This window comes from Sciurus carolinensis, chromosome 8 (assembly GCF_902686445.1).
Source record: "Sciurus carolinensis chromosome 8, mSciCar1.2, whole genome shotgun sequence".
Taxonomy (NCBI): domain Eukaryota; kingdom Metazoa; phylum Chordata; class Mammalia; order Rodentia; family Sciuridae; genus Sciurus; species Sciurus carolinensis.
Window position 1 is genome coordinate 89,267,326 of NC_062220.1, and position 18,992 is coordinate 89,286,317.

Genomic DNA, 18,992 nt, shown 5'->3' on the forward strand with positions numbered 1-18,992 from the left:
TCTTGGTTCCCATTTATTTTTCCTTCTGAAAGGCTCCCCTTGCCTGGTGTCCCAAGTAATGACTAGATGTTATTCTGTGAATAATTCCTAGAATTTCTTCTTTCCCTCCCTCCCTTCACTTTTCCCCTTCTAAACTGGACTAATAACTTCTAGATCTGCCACAATTATCACCTAAGGACTTCCCTTCACCTCTCTCCTTTGAGGGACCTATTTGCTGTCTTGTTTTAATTGAGTACATGCTCTGGAAGTTTCTTGGAAAGTGTGCATTAAAGATCCTTCTGAGAAAAAAATTATCAAGTGTGAGTACTTGATAAATTTTGAAACAATAACTAAATTATTGTTTAATTTGTCTTTCCCTGTCATTTTAATGTTCAAATAGACTAGTGCAATTTAGATTCTAAACGATAGTTTCACCTGAACTCCCTCAGAGTAATGATATCATTAAAGACAAAAATTAAAGGTCTGGGACACTATTCTAGATCTTTTTTCTTTTTGAGAATGTTTATAGACTTTTTTTTTTTTAAACCCCCATGCTTTGTTATTTCATAGTAATGTAACTTTACATTGTATGGGCTGTTTATTTTCATTTGTTTCTTTTACATTCTTTTAGTTTATGTACTTATGAACTTTTCTAGAAAAATGTTATATTATGTCTTTGATAGTTTCTTCTTTTCTCAGTTTCTCCATTTTTTGGTTAGATGATAGACTATCCAGATTAATCTTCTGATTTTTATTATCTACTCTCCTTAACTTCTGGTTTTGCTACTTGGGAGTTTGAAATGCTTTGTAGCATTTAAGAACTTAGCCTCCAGAGCCAGAAAGTATGCTTGAATTCTGTGGTGACAATTTTCTAGCTATATGACCAGTTACTTATCCTTTCTGTTTTTCATCTGTAATATGCTAGTACCTAATTCAGAGAATGTTAGGGTGAATTAGTTTGTTCAAAGTATTTAAATGATTTTCTGCTACATAGTAGATGTTAATTATTAACATTTGGTATTTTTATTACCATTATTCTATCTTTCTGTATAAATTTTTAGTCTATCAAATTTTTAATTTTCAAGTGCTTTCTTTTGGTTCTCTGTCACTATTTTATAGCTTCCTGTTCTTGTTTCTCAGATGCAGAATATCTTGAATTATTGGGATAATTGAGGAAATTTGGGAAAATTCTTTGTATAGAAACCAAACCAAGTAAATAGAAACAATCAAATAGAAACAAAAGCCCCAAATAAATAGAAATTTTATAAACACTATTGAAATATCCTTCTGCTACATATATTGACTTTTATCATAGTTCTACATATTTGTTTTCTTGTCTGTTATGTGTTGAAGGCTTTTTCCAAACTTCCTTGTGATTATGTTCAAATTATATTTGGCAGGAATATACATGGGTATATTACACACTCATTGTATACAGCAGAGAGCACATGATGTCAGCTTTTCCTTTTGTTAAATATTTATTTAAGATGATACCAGTCATTTTTTCCATTGAAGTACCTTTGTTTAGCTAAGAGATGGTGGGTTAGTATTTTCAGAATTATCCCTTTGTACTTTTGCATTCTTTTAAAACTTAATATATTAAAATGTGTGCATTATTTTGATTCTCAGTTGGCCCAAATGTGGCCAAGAAGGAACTCTTTGAAACTGGCACAACAATATATTGTAATTTCCTTGTCCTGAACCTGGAACCACCATTTCTCCAAGGAACTTGGATTCTTTTTTTGTGGAAGAATGATAATGTACAAACCTAAGGCTGGATGCTGAGTCTGCTTATTGATACTGGGTTTTTATTGCTGCTAGGCTCTTGGAGTGGATAGTGTGTATATATTTTTCTTTGTCATCTATTTGATGTCCTTTGTTGCTTTTTAATTTTAGGTATGAATTTTCCCCCATCATTGTTGATTTGTTTTTATTTTTTAATTACAAATCATTAATATTGTTCAAAAATCACAAACTTTGTTAAAAGGTATATTCAGAGTACGTTCTTACCTATGTCTTTTGCCATTTTCACCACCTATGGATAACTTGCGTTTAAATCCTATTTTGAAGTGTATCCTTTGTTTTTTTTTGCAGATGTACCACATACACATGCATTCTTATTTACTCTTCTTTCTTACACAGTTGCTACATACTATTACATAGTATGTTAATATGTTCTGAATATCACTCCATTTCAGTTCATAGGGATCTTATTTCTTTTTCACACATTTCCTAGTTTTGATGTACCATGGTTTGTTCACCAAATCTCATGTGTGATCAATTAAATTGCTTCCAATATTGTACTATTTCAAATAGTTTCACAGTAAATTACTGTGGGTGTGTGTGTGTATGTGTATGTGTGTGAGTGTGTATGTGTGTTTTAATTGTTGGGGATCTACTTTCTGGGTAGGTTCTTAGAACTAGATCAGAAGAAAAATACAATTTTGATTAGATATTTACCTTTCTGTACAGATTGTACAATTTTGCAATCCTACCAGCAGCATATGCTTATTTACCCATAGCCACACCAACAGTGTGTTACCAAGCTTTTGTGTTTTCACCAGTCTGTGATGAGAAATGGTATCTCAGTGTAAAGTAGAGCCTAAGGATAGAAAACTGTCTTGTACCTATATAGAACCACCTGGATTTCTAATTAAATACAGTGAGTTAAATACCTGTGTTTTTCTGTCTTCTCCCCTATGTCAATAACATGGGAATAAAGAAAGGCAAAGAACTTGAAAGTGTTTTTTTTATTCTTTATTCAGGCACTGTGCAGTTTTTCATTTAAATGTCATTTTCATATCTTTTTGGTGAAATATCTTTTTAGAGCTTTGGCCCACTTTTCTAACAGTATTTAATTTTTATTTTTCTCAGTTTTTAGTATTTTTTTTTTTATATATTAAGGACATTGTCTTGTTTCTTTCTTTTGGGGGGCAGGTACCAGGGATTGAACTCAGGGGCACTCGACCATTGAGCCAAATCCCCAACCCTATCTTGTATTTTATTTAGAGATGGGGTCTCACTGAGTTGCTTAGTGCCTCATTTTTGCCGAGGCTGGGCTGGCTTTTAACTCGCGATCCTCCTGCCTCAGCCTCCTGAGCCACCTGGATTACAGGTATTGGCCACCTCATCTGGCCTCTTTTTGTTTTTGATATATTTTGCAAGTATTTTTGTCATTTGTCTTTTGAATTTGCTTTTGATTAATTTCACCATGATAATCTTTTCCTCTTATGGCATAATGCTATAGAGAAAGGCCTTAAAAAGTTGATTGCAAGTTTTATGTGGAAGACAAAGACTTACAATAGATAAGAATCTTTGATGCTTCATTCGACTTAAGAATCTGCCATATTCTTAATGGGTAGAAATGGAGCCTGTGGAGAAGGACTTTTTTTGGTGTGTTGATCTTTATTCCCCTTTTCTTCCCTGCCCACTGCCATGCCCGGTATCCTCAATTCTGCACAATAAATCTCCATTCTCCTGCTATAGTGGGAGAATGGTAGTTGCTTGCCTGGATGTCATGAATTGGGAGCCTAGAGATCTGTTTTTATTCAGTCTTTCCATCACTTTTTGCCTCGTGCATCACCATTACCTGAACAGTTAGGGAGCTATGGATTCCTGTCTCTCTTCGGAGAATTATGTAGTGAGAATTGACTTAACTTTTTCAGCATTCAGGATATGTTTTCTCAGTCCCATTAATTTGCTCATGATTTTTTTTTTTTTAAATCTCTGTTTTGCTGCTAACTTTCCTCGAGTTCTTTATCTCATCCTTCTAGCATTTTATTTCCTTTTATTTCATTTTAGTGGGTTTTGGGAAGAGGAGAGAGCACATGTGTTTAATTGACTCTGGAAATTCCGGTGGTTCTTTGTACATACTGTTTTTCCTCCATAGGATTGCTGGATGATTGTCAGTGAAGCTTTCTAGTTTTATAATGTTGTACATTTATTTAATGATTTAGGGCTTGTGTGCCAGTACTCAGATAATTAAGATCAATAGCTCTAACATTGGTCACCTCTCCCCGTTTTATGCCTTGTTTAACTTAAAAGGAAGCGAGTTTTAGAAATTCCAAGGGAAAAGGATTTTTGGTCCTTGAAATTTGTTTGCTGCTTTGAGGGCCTCTTCGCCTTCTCCCAAGTTGATCAGATTTCATCGTATCTGATATACTCTGTGTTAGGCGATTATTAATTTTTGGAGTTTGATTTTTAAATGAATCCTCTCTACTCCCTCCCCCTTTCATTATGGTGGTTTTCAGTAAGTTGCAGTAAACATTTCTTTTAAAATGCAGTTGATATGGTTTTTAAAATGTTCAAAATCATACAATTCATTTAGGAAATTGAATATTTGAATGAGAAGCCTTGCTAAAACCTTTCCTCAAATCCTTATAAAGTTGTATGTGAGATTATGATTGTGGTCGTACTCATTTGGTTAACCATTATCACGTCACCATAGAAGAAGGATGGTCCCCAAACATAGAGAGCTGCAGAATGTCTCTTTCACCACCAATTATATTAGTTGTCTCTCACAGTGTTGCTCCTTCTTCCCTCTGCATGTCTGCTCCAGGATCTCCCACATGAACCCTTTCCCATGCTTGCCTATAGTTTTTGTTCTCTCATAAGTCCAGCTTACACCCAAGTCATCACAGATACTCCACTCTCTCTTACCTATTGACGTTTCTGTTACTGCTTTTTATTATTGACCAGTATAGTTTTCACTGTTTGTCATATTTCCAAGAAAAACTGATTGAACCAGCCTATCTCTTAGTTTCACTCCTCATTTGTTCCTAGCCAAACTACAAATTGGCTGGAATCATATTCAACTCTGCTTAAGCATCTTGGAGTATTGGGGTGGAGAGTGGGGAGAGAATAGTGGGGAAATAGGGAAACATAATGTATATGATGACTGTCTAAGCAGTAAGGAACCAGGGAGTTGGTTAGTTGCCTTTGGTAAATAAGGGGGCAGAGTAAAACTGACTAATGACAGATTCTGTCCTTTAGTATGCTTATTTTTAATAGAGTATTTCAGGCAAATACTTAGTAGCACAAAGACTAGCTAATATTTAATTTGTCAAAATTGACAACAAAATCTGTCCTGGTTTGATACTGTTGTTATTTATATTATGACTTTAGTAATATAGTATGATGGAAAGACCACTTGATAGTTTTTTGTTACTATAATAAATTACCCAAGGCTGGGTAACTTTATTTATCTTTCATTTTATTTGTTCTTTTTAGATATACATGACAATAAAGTGTATTTTGACATATTTTTACAAATATGGGGCGTGGTAACTTTAGAACTAAAGAGGTTTCCTTAGCCCTAGTTATGGAGGTCAAGGGCATGGTACTGACTGGTATCAGTTTGACTCTGGTGAAGGCCTCATAGTGGGTGGTACCATGGTGGCAGGAGAGATCACATCACCAGGTAGGAAGCTAGAGAGCCATTAAGAGGTTAGGCTCAGGCTTTTATAACTCTAGAATCCACTTTAATCCCTTGTGAGGGCGTGCCACCAGTGACCTAAAGACCTCCCACTAGGCCCCACTTTTTAAAGATCCTATCCCCTCTTCACCACCTGGGAATGAAGCTTCCAACCTAAGAAATCTTGGGGGACTAACTCATGCCAAACCATAGCAACTACTAATGTAGACATCAGGAGTCTTAGATTGTAGACCTGTTTTTGCTGGTCTGAAAGCCTCCACATTCTTCATTAAAAGTTTTTAAAATATTGGATAGTTTCTAAAGTCCTGTGAGACTATAAAAACTTGTGAATCTTTACCAGGTTGGTCATATTAGAAAGCTGCTATATCATGAAATCATATGTACAGCTAGATTAATGTAAAAAATTAGAAACAGGAGAATTACTAGACCAGTACATTAGGAAGAGTGAGAATTCTCATTTGAACCTGTGTTTTTTTTTTAATGATGGGATGATTTTTATAAACTGATTTAAGTTAGATATTATAGTCACAAATTTTTCTCATTTAGTTGTACACAAGTACTGTAATGCTTTATTATGCGGTATTGAAGTTTGAAATGCTTTTGATCATCCATGCTTTTTAAAAATCATAGTTGGATATTAAGAATACTTAATTGGGTTTTTTGTATTTTTTAGGATTTAAGTGCCCTGTATGCTCAAAATTTGTACCCTCCGATGAAATGGATTTGCACCTTGTGATGTGTTTAACAAAGCCAAGAATAACCTATAATGGTAAGTCCACTACCTGAAGATAATAATTTTAAATAGAATTCCTTACAGGTCGTGAATTTCGTGTTTTCAGTAAAATTTAGATGGCAGAAAGGCCTTTGTGTCCTCTGTGTTAGACCATTAGTTGTTCTCAAATGCTGTTCTCAGAACCCCTCACACTCTTAAAAAGTTACTGAGAATTTCAGAGAGCTTTTTCTTTACTAGGTTATGTCTGTCGATATTTGACATATTAGGAATTAGGACAATTAAAATTTTTTTACTTAATTTAAACATACTAAATGTAATTAATGTTGACATAATTTTTAAATGAAAAGTAAATTTTCTAAGACCAAAAAATGATGACTAGAGTGGCATTTTCTTACATCTTTGCAAGCTATAATGTTTGGCTTGATGACAAAGAATTCTCAATATCTTTTCTGCATTCAGTTTGTTGTGATATGGCACTTCATGTGTCCTCTGGATACCTCCACTGTAATGGAGAGAATGGGAATGAAAAAGGCAAATGATGGCTTATTGTTAATATAAAAATAAGTTTTACCTTCTTAAACTAAAAAGAAACTCAAAGAATCCCTTACTTCCCCTACTCCAGAAAATTCTTTGAGAACTGCTACACTGAAATAAAATATTTCAGGTCAAGCCTAAGTAAAAAAGTAATGTTTGTAATGACCGTTTTCTAAAGTAAGCTTGCATGATTGAAGTTGCATCTTTTTTCTTATTTCTTAAAAGTGTGTAATAAATGAAGGATACATATTTAGGAATACAGAATGTAAGTATAGTAAATAGATGGCTAAATGGAAGAAAAGAAGGCATGAAAATAGGGATCAGCTACACCTATGCCATCCATTTATATCTTGTTTCTTTCTCCCCAAAACATTTCCATTCTGTGAGTCCTGAGGGTGGCTGGCACTTGAGTTAGGCCTGGTGTTTTGGAATTGTACTATTCTTTTTGGACCAAAATCTCTAGCTCTTTATTTAGTCTCTAGGAGAGATCTTAAGTATAGTCTTGGAGGCTGGGGATATAGCTCAGTTTATAGAGTGCTTTCCTGTCAAGCAAAAGGCCCTGAGTTCAGTCCGCAAAAAAAAAAGTATAGTCTTGGCATACTTTGGAATAAACTTTGGAGGAAAAAAATCAAGTAGTTTTTTCCTAATAAATTGAATGAGAGAAGAGTGAAAGTTCTTCCCCTCAAAATTATATAAACTGAAAAATTCAGAAGAAAAATTTCAGATATTTTAGATGTAAAATATGATTTGAAATAAAGTGAGTAGAAAGAATATTAATAAACAGTGAAGCCAATTGAAAGGTGGATTGGATGTGCAAGTATCTTTTGAGCATCTATTATGTTTGAGGTATTGTGTTAGGAACTAGGAGTACAGCAATGAATAAAATAGAGGTGGAGCTTATAGTTTAATAGTCACTGATGTCATTGAGCTAAAATTTATTGGTTATATAAAGGTATTACATGAAAAATATTGTGTACAAACACTTTGTTAATCAGAGATCTCTGAGGTAACAGAAATTTTAAGAAAGGTAGAATTTAACATTGAAATGAACATACTACTTTGGATTGGTGTTTGCAGATTGTTTAGAGATCAGTACCTGCTGTACCTCAAAGATAGTGTTTCAGCCAAGCTATTATAGTGGTGACAATAATATAGTGGTGACATTCTCCCATTTTGCCAATGAATATGTGAAAGTAGCTTTTGTAGTTATTTTGAATAATAAATGTTCCTGTTGGTAATATCCTAACCAAGTACAGTAATATATTTGCACACAGTCTTAGTATTCTTTCTGTACATGTACCTTTTATGTAATATATACAGAATACAGTCATCTTAGGTGTTAGGGTATTTGACAGTTTTTAATTTCCAAATTTTCTAGTTCAAGTCATTAAATTTTTTACTAGCTTGGTGATTCAAAGAACCAACATATAACCTTCTGCTTGAGATACTGTAAACCAAAGGTTAAAGTTTTAAATATTTAATAGTATTCCTAATTCTAAAAAGAGTAAACAACATGAAAAAAATTAAGTTAATGAATTTGCAGCCATTCTTAATGTAGCAAGGCCTGAATATTTAAAATTATTATATATTAAACTATATAAACATTCATTTTTTCATAAAATTTATATATAGTTTTTAAAGTTTTAAAACTAATCTTTGGATGATGGCCTTGTATGAGTGAAGGAAGAGAAAAGAAACTTTGACTAGACTGATTTGGAGGATTACAGAAAGGTGGCTCATTAGAAAAGTGTCTCCGTACCATAGGAAACCTTGTTTTAAGCAGATCCCCTAGACTGCCATTTATAACAATAGTGCTGAGTCTGTATGAAAACTCACCTCTTTAATGCCTAAGCAAGGTATCTAATATTATAAAGTTTAGAAAAAACGTGAGTCAGAGAATCTCTGAAGCTGATCTTTTTAGTCACCTGGACTCCTTACAGTTTCATATTATTTGAATTCCTAGTTGATTCCCAATCAGGTCGATTAGACCTTTAAATTCTATTAATGCTCAAATAAGAAATTTTTTTTAGCATAATGCTATTCCTGAAGTAGTTAGACCTGACATTTTGAAATTTGCAAATTGTATATTAATTTAAATGTCTATAAACATTCACAGCACGGAGAATAGTTAGGCTGGTTTCAGGCTGGATGTGTGTATAGACAAATTTCTGAGTAGAAAGAGTTGGTGATTTGTAGTTTCAAATTCATTCTCACTTTCACTTGATAATTAAAATCAATTAAATTCAAATTGATACGTTAAATGTTTGTTTGCTTTTCAGCAACTTTTTTTATTCAAAATCCATAAGAATGTCCATGAACACCCAAATCCTAGTTCCCAAAGAAGAAAATTGGATAGCTAGGTGGAAGTTGTCAGGGCTTAGGGAAGCTGGCTGAGCAGAGATTCAGGTAGGAGGCCCAAGGCAATTGTGGCAGGAAAGGATCCCAACTGATGGGGTAATGTTATCTACAGGAAGTGGTATTTTGGTAGGATGGGAAAAATGTATATGCCATAGTGAACATCAACATAGATTGCCCTTATGTCAAGTCAGAGACTGCCTATTTCATATACTTTTCCCCCTCTTTCATGTATTTCATTGTTTAGTTTATGGATCTAGTAATCCCTTGTACAGTCGGTGACTAATGTAAATATTATGAGTATTGAGTCTTGGTTTCCTTGTTCAGCATCTTCGAAAATGTTTCAAAACCAGCAAATGTATTAAATATTAGCAAATTCTTAGTCTTGATTTTATTGATCTTCAAACTCCGTGGATCATGGTTTATTTTATATCATTATAAGTTCAATTTTTACTTTAGAAATCTGCGACTAAAGGCAGTAAGGGTTATATTTAAGAAATCTTTGTTTCATTTGTAGTTTTATTTGTGCATGTGCCATGTATACCTGGAGGAGGAGGTACAACTTGAAGAAAAAAAAATTTGTCTTCCTGAGAGTTAAATTACAAATTTACGTAGTGAATCATAGCAGAGCTGTTTAAAATCATTAGAAAGCAGGTCGAAATTGAAAGGAAACTTGTTCTGCCAATGAAAGTGAGGAAAGGGACCATACTTTCTGCACTCTGTGGAAGACTTTTTTATCTTTTCAAGTGCCCCAAGTATTATAGATATGATTCAGGCTTTATTGTAATTCCAGTGCATGTACAGCCTTCTAATGATCTGGATTCCTATAGGCACATTTACACAAAAGATAATTTTTTTTCCTTTTGTAGATACAATCCAGCCTTCCAGGCAGTTAAGATTCTCATTGTAAGTTAAAGCTTCCTTTCTGCCTTATATAGAACATTTTCTTGGTTTAAAGATTTCTTCCCAAACTTTTTAATTGTTCTGAGTTCTGGATGTTTTTTGAAGTTGGCCCATCTTTTACAATTGAAATTAAAAAAACAAACCAAAAAAAAAAAAAAAATGGGGGCCAGAGGCATAACTTTTCCTGGTAGAACTCTTGCTTATTAGCATGTGTGAGGTTCTGGGTTCAATCTTTTAACACCACAAAAGAGCAAACAAGCAAAAATCCCTTAACAATCACCAAGCACAATTTTAAAGAAGGTAGGTACTGCCTGAACATGTATGAACCTTGCCTTCTAAGGAAGGATTCAGTTCTATGAGTTGACATTGTCTTCATTTATTTGCATTGGTTGTTTCTGTGGTTGAGTATTAACTTAAATGTGGATCCCTACTTGTAGTTTCAAGTGACTTCATAAGCATTTACATGATAAGACAGCACTGAAGTGATGAGCTCTTTTTTAATGCTGCGTATTGATCATTATCTTGAGTGAAATGAAAGTCAATAGAAAGTATTGTGTCCTTCATTCTGTTTTATACAAGTCTCAAAAGTAGATGATCTCTTAAAAGAACTTGAAGAAGTAAAAGCAAAACCCATGAGAGACTGTAATATATAAGTAAAAATAAATAACATTACATAAAATAAGTATATTAATATATGAAACAAACAAATAATATGTAAATATATGTATTACATATAGATAACATTATGTATAAATATATACAATGGTGAATAAAGAACAGGAAGTTTAAAGAATAAAGAGTACAAATGATCTGGACTGCCATTAAAAATAAATAAATAAATCCATAGCTAGAGACACCATAAATCAAATTTCAAACAGAGAAAAATGTCAAAATAGCCCAAATAATAATTTTGTGCCCTTTTCCATTTATGTTAGCATTCCTAAAATGCTTCTTGTTTTGTGGAAAAATTTGAAATTTAGCAGATGTTTGCTTTTTAAAGCTAGTGAGTCAGAAATGGTCGTATAAGAGATTTTACCATTGTTTTAAATCTCATCCAGTCTCCTAAATTGTAAGCCCCGTTTATGTGGCATTAGATTCACTTTCACTGCCCTTTTGTAACACATAGCACCAATTTGTGTTTATGTTATGAAGTATAGTAGTACTTTGTACAAAGTACAGACTTTGAATTTAGCTTTCTGAGTTCAGAGCCCAGTTCTGTCACTTAATAGCTATGTGATCTTGATCTTGGATTTCTCTCCTGTGGAAAAAAAATAGTACTACATTTGGGTGTTACCTATCTTCATAGTTATTTTGAGAATCAGTGAGAAATCATGCACAGTTCTTCACAGGTAGTGAGTGCTAAGTAAATAAGACCTGTTGTTACTACCAAGAAATATTACCTTCAAGTTTGAAAGGTAGACGTATAGTAGGTGCCCTATTATTTAACATATAATAAATCTAAAGTTCTTTTTATATTTTATTTTTAAAAGCACATAGTTGTTTAATCCCAAATTAGAAGACTGAAAGTCTTACATAGAACATAGTTTTATAATTAATAAAGATGGAGGGAGTGAAAGGATACTTGCTGTCACGTGATGTGACAATTTAACAATGCTTTTTAATGGAAAGGAACACTCCCACTTTTTATGAGCAGCATGGTGGTCTGCACCACTAAAGTCTAATTTGATCATAGGTAGATTGCTTTTGGAATTCTAGCAGAAATCTTCATAAAAGCATTTTATTCTGTATAGAAATAAAAATGCTATTAAAAAGTTGTACATGGATAAATATGTTCCAGATGCATTCTTTATGGTTCACTATAAAAGAGGAATGCATTGAAGAGAAATTAAAATTAAAATACTTAGTTTAGTGAGAAAGAAGTAAGTTCTGATGGATATTGAAAGTACGAGGTAGATTTTAGATTCCATTTTGGATTTCATAACATTTGAGAAGGAATGACATCTTTAATGATTCTCGATTTGTCTCATTTCATAAGGCTATATATAAATCTTTCCTTTTTAAGGGAGCGGGTTCTCCTTTCCTTTTTACCACTTTCATAGGGCTGATTTTTTTTTTAAAAATCATTCCACACTCCAAAAAACTTGCTTGAGTTTAAGAAGAAATCAGGAGAAACAAAACAGCCTTAAGAGACCAAGTGAAACAACCTAACTGTCCTCAAAACTAAAAGGCTTTTTTTTCTTTGCTCACAGTTCTTATTTTGGCTAACATATGGTATTTACATCTCTCATTTTAAGGAAATCCTGGTATAACTGTTACTAAAATACATTTCCAAAGTTATCTTTTTTTTTTTTCCCCTTTCTGTTAAAGAACACAGATAGGGAAAATCAAGATGAGCCTGGAGCACCTTAGAAGAACTCCCAGTGGACAAAAGCTGAAACAGTTTGAGTAACAAAATTAATATAGCATGGTATTGGATGACAACACAAAGTATAAGATAAATATATCTAGTCTATACTGACAAACAATGAATGAATGAATAGAGAAAAGCAAAAGTTTTACCTGGAAGACTTACTTCTAAGAGACAAACCATACATTTCCTTGGGAAAAAAATTTTAACTGCAACATTCTCATTTGTTATAAAAGAATTTTCCCTGAATTTTATAGTATACCACGTGTACTCTGTGATTTTAAGTGCTCCCAGGACACATTAAAACACTGTGTGACAAATATATAATTTGAATAGTAGATGAAAATAAGAGAATGAGAGTTGCTGTTAAGCTCAGCAACAAAGATAATTTTCTCTTCCTCAGATTTTAGAGGGAAAATGTGAGTTTCCTTAAATTTTAGATTGAGTTTTTATAGTGAGAACTTGCATTGAAGCATTAATTTCAGATATTTTGTTTATTACATTATATAGAGTTCACCTAAGTGTATTTTATTATTCATTAACATAAGACCAAACTGGAAACTGCATTTTATCCCTTATTAAATCGAGACTGCTGTACACTGTACCTTGCGTTTTGCTTTTGACAGTTTTTAGATGTTCAGTCTTCTATTGAAGAACACATTTTCTCTCTGTTTGGATTCATAGGGATTCTATATCTTTAGTGTTAAACTTGTTTATTTCCAGTGTTAATGTTGGGAATGTCAGTTTTTACCATTTGAACTTCAAACTGATTTTGGTAGTATAAAGAAAAGCTATTGGTTTTAGGTGAGCCCTTGGATTTTCTGAATGTGTAACTGTCTACAAATGAAGATAGTGTTTTCAAGTGCTTATGCACTTGTGTCAAAAATAAAAACCTAGAGCCAGCACAGTGGTGCATGCCTGTAATCCTAGCTACATGGAAAGCTGAAGCAGGAAGATCACAAGTTCAAGGCGAGTCCCTGCAGCTTAGAGAAACCCTGTCTCAACGGTAGAGCAATCCTAGGTTCACTCCTCAGTACTGGGGATAAAAATAAATTATCTCTTTTTGGTTTTGGTGCTACTGGGAATCAAACCCAGGGCCTCATGCGTACTAGGTAAGCATTCTACCACTGAGCACTGAGCTACATCCAGCTGCTAAATTTTCTTTTACTGTGTGTGTGTATGTATATGTATAATTAATAATTTTGTTTCTTTACCCTAACTGCATTAGTTTGACACTTACAAACAATGTAGAATAATAGGGTTGCCATCTGGCATGTCTATCCTGTTCCTGTTTAGTTGTTAACTCCGTTGAATGGATAATTGCTTTGAATTTTGGTAAATGATCTTTATATATGTAATTTTATTCTCTTCAAAATAAAAAATACTTTGCATTTTATTAATTGCTTTTAATTAATGTTTATGTTGATAGATTTTTCTAGTATTCTAGTTGAATTGTATTGACTTCTAATATTGGTGGATTTCAATTCTTTCACTATGGGTCAGTATTCTTTTAAAATATTGCTACCAAGGTAGTGCATAGATAAAGGTTATGCAAATAAATGAATTTGAAAGCCTTCTATCTTCTGAAATAATTTGAATAATTTAGGAAGTTCTGCCCTTTTCATATCAGATAATAATAGTAATTGTGCCTTAAGAAGATACATTAAAGCTTGTAAATAATGCTAAAATTTTTTAGTACTAAGGCCTGATTAAAGCAATTTCTTTTTTTTTTTTTTTTAGTTGTCAGTGGACCTTTATTTCATTTAGTTAAATGCAGTGCTGAGAATCGAACCCTCATGCATGCTAGGCAAGCACTCCATCCCTGAGCCACAACCCCAGCCCCATTTATTTCTTTTTGGTCTTTCAAATTTAATAAAAGTATTTTAGGAATAAAATATTTTTCCTGTAGTTTTCATTTATCTCAGAGTTTTAGATAATTTATCATTTTAATTTCCTTTTCAATTTAGAAGTGAATGAAGAAAAAACTATAATTTCAAAGATAAATTTTAATGGGGAAGGAGATATATACAAGGGAGTGGTTTTGATTTTGATATTAGAAAAAGCTGCCTCTACCTCTCTGTTTTTGAAAGTCATTGTGTTTGTGGCCAAGTACTTCATTGATTTCTGTAAATTGTGATATAAGAGAAGCATATAGGTTTTCTATAGAGTGAAAATTATAGTTTCCTATTACATATATTGAGTTTGGTTGTATTATTGGAATAGTCTGAATCCTTGCTTATAGATATATGTTTGGTCTACGTGGTCTGACTTAGGAAAAAATTTGTCAAAGAGTCAACATTATGATTGTTGTTTTGGTGTTACTTCCCTTGCAACAATTTTTCTGACTTTATATATTTCATAGCTATGCTCTTTGCACCAATATTTGACTTACTCCTTTTGAGGTAGAGTCTTTTTTGTTATATTTTTTTCTATACCCTGTAAGACTTTTAGTCCTGTATGCTGCTTTATTTAATAATAGTAGTCTTAGTAGTAGTAGTGGCAGTTGTTTTGCAGCACTGGGGATCAAACCCAAGACCTTGCACTTGTTATGTAGGCAAGTGCTGTACCACTTAGCTGTACACTTCCAGCCCTGTAATATTATTTTGTCTGTTTAATCAGAAATTGAAAGATCTGTTTAACCTAGCTTGTAAGCTAACAAGTTAGTTGCATGACTTCTGGCAGAAGATATAAGACTCAAGATCAAAGAACTTCATTGCTCATTGCATTAACAATAGCAAGAATGTTAACCTTTTTTGATATCAGTTTCTGAAGCCGTAATTTCTACATGGCAATGTGAAGAGGACCAGGTGACATCTTTACACTTAAGTGAGTTGCATTGCAAATATAGAACCCTGATCTTTGGGAACCTGTGTCTTTTGAGATGTAGTCTTGTCCATCTTATATGACAGTATCTCTCTCTTCCAGGGCTATTTGCCATACAAAAGATGAGGGAGACCCATGGAAAATTGTCTTCCAGAAGTAATTTCTTTTATTTGCTTTTCCTGACATCTTTGCTTCTCTCTTTCATTTTTTAAAATTAATTTTAATTTTATTTTTGCATGGTACCAAAGCAGAGTTAAAAAGGATAGCCAGTGAAAAATCTCCTTGTCACCTTGGTACCTCACTTCCCCTTTTCAGAGGTAACCAGTACTACCAGTTTCTTGTGATCCTTCCAGAGATTTTTAAAATGCATATGTAAACATATATACATTCATTATTCCAGCACATACTTTACAGAGTAATACCGTGATGTTCATAATTCTAAACCTTGAGGGTTTTTCCCCGTTATATATACTAGCAGTTACTCCAAATGAGCTTGGTCACTTTTCCTTAAAATTACCTTATATTTCATAGGTGAATACACCACAATTTACTAACCAGTTTCTTGTAGATAGCCTTTTAAATTGCTCTTGGTATTTTGTGTTTATGTAAATATGTCTATGGGATATATTCCTTATAACCTTGGCTTAGTCAGGTATGTATATATATTTGTATTTATGATTTCTTATTGCACATCACATTCTTACAGGTATTTGAATCTATTCTTGACTTTTTCTCTTGCATCGATCAGTCTGATCACTTAGTTTTCTTCTACTGTCACTGTGTTCTTGCCAAGTTAGTTTTTATATGGTGTCCTAATACCCAGACTCTACTCTTCAGTTTTCTCCCCCCCCCCCACCCCGCCACAAATGTTTCTGGCCATTTGCGTTTATTATTTTCTCTGTGAATATTGAATTAATGTATCTAATTTTAAAATAAAAATCTTTTCCCCAGCATTTATGTACCATTTATTGCCCTTTAGTTTTATGGAACCTGCTTATTTCCAAAGTTACTTAAAAGTCAATACTTTTTTCTCCTAAATCCTTATAATGCATTTTTAAAATTTATAGTACATTTAGATTAGTACTATTTTGTAGTGCTGCAGATTGAATCCAGGGCCTTGCACATGCTAGGTAAGCACTCTGCCACTGAGCTACATCCTCAGCCCTTTTATTTTTTATTTTGAGACCGTTTCTTACTAAGTTGCCCAAGCAGACCTCAAACTTGGACTCCTTCTTTTCTCAACCTTTGGAATAACTGGGATTACAGGCATGAACCACCATGCCTGACTAGTTAGATTATTTTATAACACGTGTACTCGGTTCTGATATCATCAACCTGTTTTTAAAAAATGTTATCAATTTGCATGCATTAGTTCATTATATGCTGCAAATTTCAGTGTGTTTTGACAAAAGTGTAGTGTCAAATATCCAATTAAAGTATCATATAGAATGCAGTCACCTTAAACTCCTCCCAATTTAACCTCCTCTCTCCCTCGCCTCAAACTCCTGATAGCCATCCATTTTTCAATGTCTATAGTATTGCCTTTTTCAAGTGTGATACAATTAGAATCATACAGTGTATAGCCACTTCAGACAACCTTTTTTCATTTCACTGCATGGGCATACCAGTTTGTTTATACCATTCCCTTATTAAAGGAAATTTTGTTTGCTTCCATTAGTTTTTGGCAATTAGAGATAAAACAGTTATAAGTATTTTAAGTGCAGATTTTTGTGTAGGCTTAGTTTTGAAATCACTTGGTAAATATATAGCAGAACAATGCCAGATCATATCCTAGGCCTCTTGTTTTTTTTTAAATACCACATTCATTTTATAGATTATTACTAGGAAATCAACATATTTGGTATTAGGTTTTCCTATCCAAGACTATGGTTTACTCCCCCCCCTTTTAAATTTTTTAAAATTCCCTTGGTAGGGTCTCAACATTTTTTTATGAAGAATTATAAAATGTTTTGTTTAGTTTATTCTAAGGTATTTTGAGTCTTCCAAACAAAATTATGTGTGCTTCAGAAAAAAATAATTTGGACTTCTAGAGACATTTAAATAGCATTTAAATCATATGCTTTTAAAGGTTTAATATAATTTCCTATAGAAGTAGTAGCTGGGTTTCAGGCTTTTTTGAAAGATCATTCATTTTTATTTTTCTGTGAAAATTAATCTCTATCAAAGATTTGTCTTTAATTTGTTTTTTAATTGATATTTTCCAAAAAATCATCTACTTCATTACCTCATGCAGTTGAGCAAAGTAGTCTCTCCTGGATTCTTTATACCAAAATGTGATTATTTCCCCAATTTGTTCTTCATTTTTATATTTGTATTTGTACTTCCTTAACCCTTTTTATTAGCTAATAATTGATTTTTTCTGCATCCTTAGGCATACTTTTTCTCAGTTTTGTTTGGAATCCCATCTAATCTTTATTTTTCTTTTGCTCTGTTGGTTGACCGACTTACATTTCTTAATATGGTTAACCAGTTTTAATTCTTTCCAGTTTTATGACTTTTTAACAATTTTTCGCTAAGTGGACAGTTTTTCTTTGTTGTTTCTTTTAATTAGGAATAATTCTGTTTTACTTTTTAGTGATCACTTTTGTAATCACAACTTGTGATTAATCCTCGTTTTTCAACACCAGTTTTTTGTTTTATGTTTGTGTGTAGGTTTTTTCTTTCTTTGACTTTTTCATTTCTTTTCTTTTTTTTTTTTTTTTTTTTTTTTTTTTTGGCAGTAGGAGAAATTGTACTCCGTAATCTACCACAGGGTTACATTCCCAGCCGTTTATTTTTTGTTTTGACACAGAGTTTCACTAAATCATACAGATTGTTCTGGAATTTGCAATCCTCCTGCCTCAGCCTTTCAAGTGGCTGGGATTACAGGAGTGGACCACTGGACCCCACAACACAGACACTATTAACTTTGTTGTGTGAACATTGGTGAAGTTAGTGTATTTCCTATTTCTCCCTTTTCCACTCTGTTCATATTTTATTTCAATTTACTTACCTTTGACACTAGGGATCCAACCCATGACCTAGAACCCAAGACCTGGAACAGCATACCAGGCAAGCTTTCTACCACTGAGCTAGTGCTGTCCTAATTTTAGTTATTACATTATTTCAGTGTTTACTTTGTATTCTTAAACATACATCATACATTGCCAAGCACAGGGTGCAGCTTCTGAGGTAGTTGAAGTAGCAGGATCACAAGTTTAAGGCCAATGTGGGCAATTTAGCAAACCATGTTTCCAAATAAAAATAAAGAAGGCTGGGGATGTAGCTCAGTTGGTGGGGCACCACTGGATTTAGTCCCCAGTACCACCAAAATCAAAACAAAAATAACTCATTGTATATTGGCTTTGCTATATCAGTTTCAAATGGTGCTTTTGACCCCTAATTATTAAAGATAAGATGATAGAGCTAAGCTTAAAATCACCTCCTACCCTAACCACTCTCACCTTTTAAAATGTTGGTAGATATATACTTTAGACATTATCTAATGATAGTTCCCATTTTTGTTTTAATCTTACAGCTAAGTAGATTCAGTTCTCATTGCCAATCCTTTTACTTTAATTTTTTCTAGGCATCTCTTGGTTAACTTGAAGTTCATGCTTAAGTAAATCCTTTGAGATGGGCTCATGGGTATAGTCCCCTAGACTTCTTTGGTGTTTTAACACAGACTACAATTTTTTAATTCTTGCATTCAAATTTGGGTATAAAATTTTTGGCATACACTTTGTTCACTTGAGAATATTATAAGCATTTTTCTAGGCTTGTAAGTTTAAAACATTATGAAGACATCTGAGACCAACCTGATTTTCTCTTCTTTGAAAATTGAGCTACTCATTTGCCACCAT

General features: G+C 33.2%; 1 protein-coding gene across 3 annotated transcripts in view; it reads left to right on the forward strand.

The window, feature by feature from the left end:
* The window catches only part of Znrf2 (zinc and ring finger 2), an 87,027-nt gene that overhangs the window by 39,915 nt on the left and 28,120 nt on the right, over nucleotides 1-18,992 (forward strand). For 2 of the 3 annotated variants that reach the window (XR_007109770.1, XM_047560607.1), the window contains exon 2: nucleotides 6,087-6,182. Coding sequence is in view for 2 of the 3 variants with exons in the window: in XM_047560607.1 (XP_047416563.1) it covers nucleotides 6,087-6,182 (96 nt within the window). In the remaining variant the exon portion in view is untranslated. Of the gene's footprint in view, nucleotides 1-6,086; nucleotides 6,183-9,904; nucleotides 9,942-18,992 lie in introns of all 3 variants that reach the window. The other variant, XM_047560606.1, reaches the window with a different exon arrangement.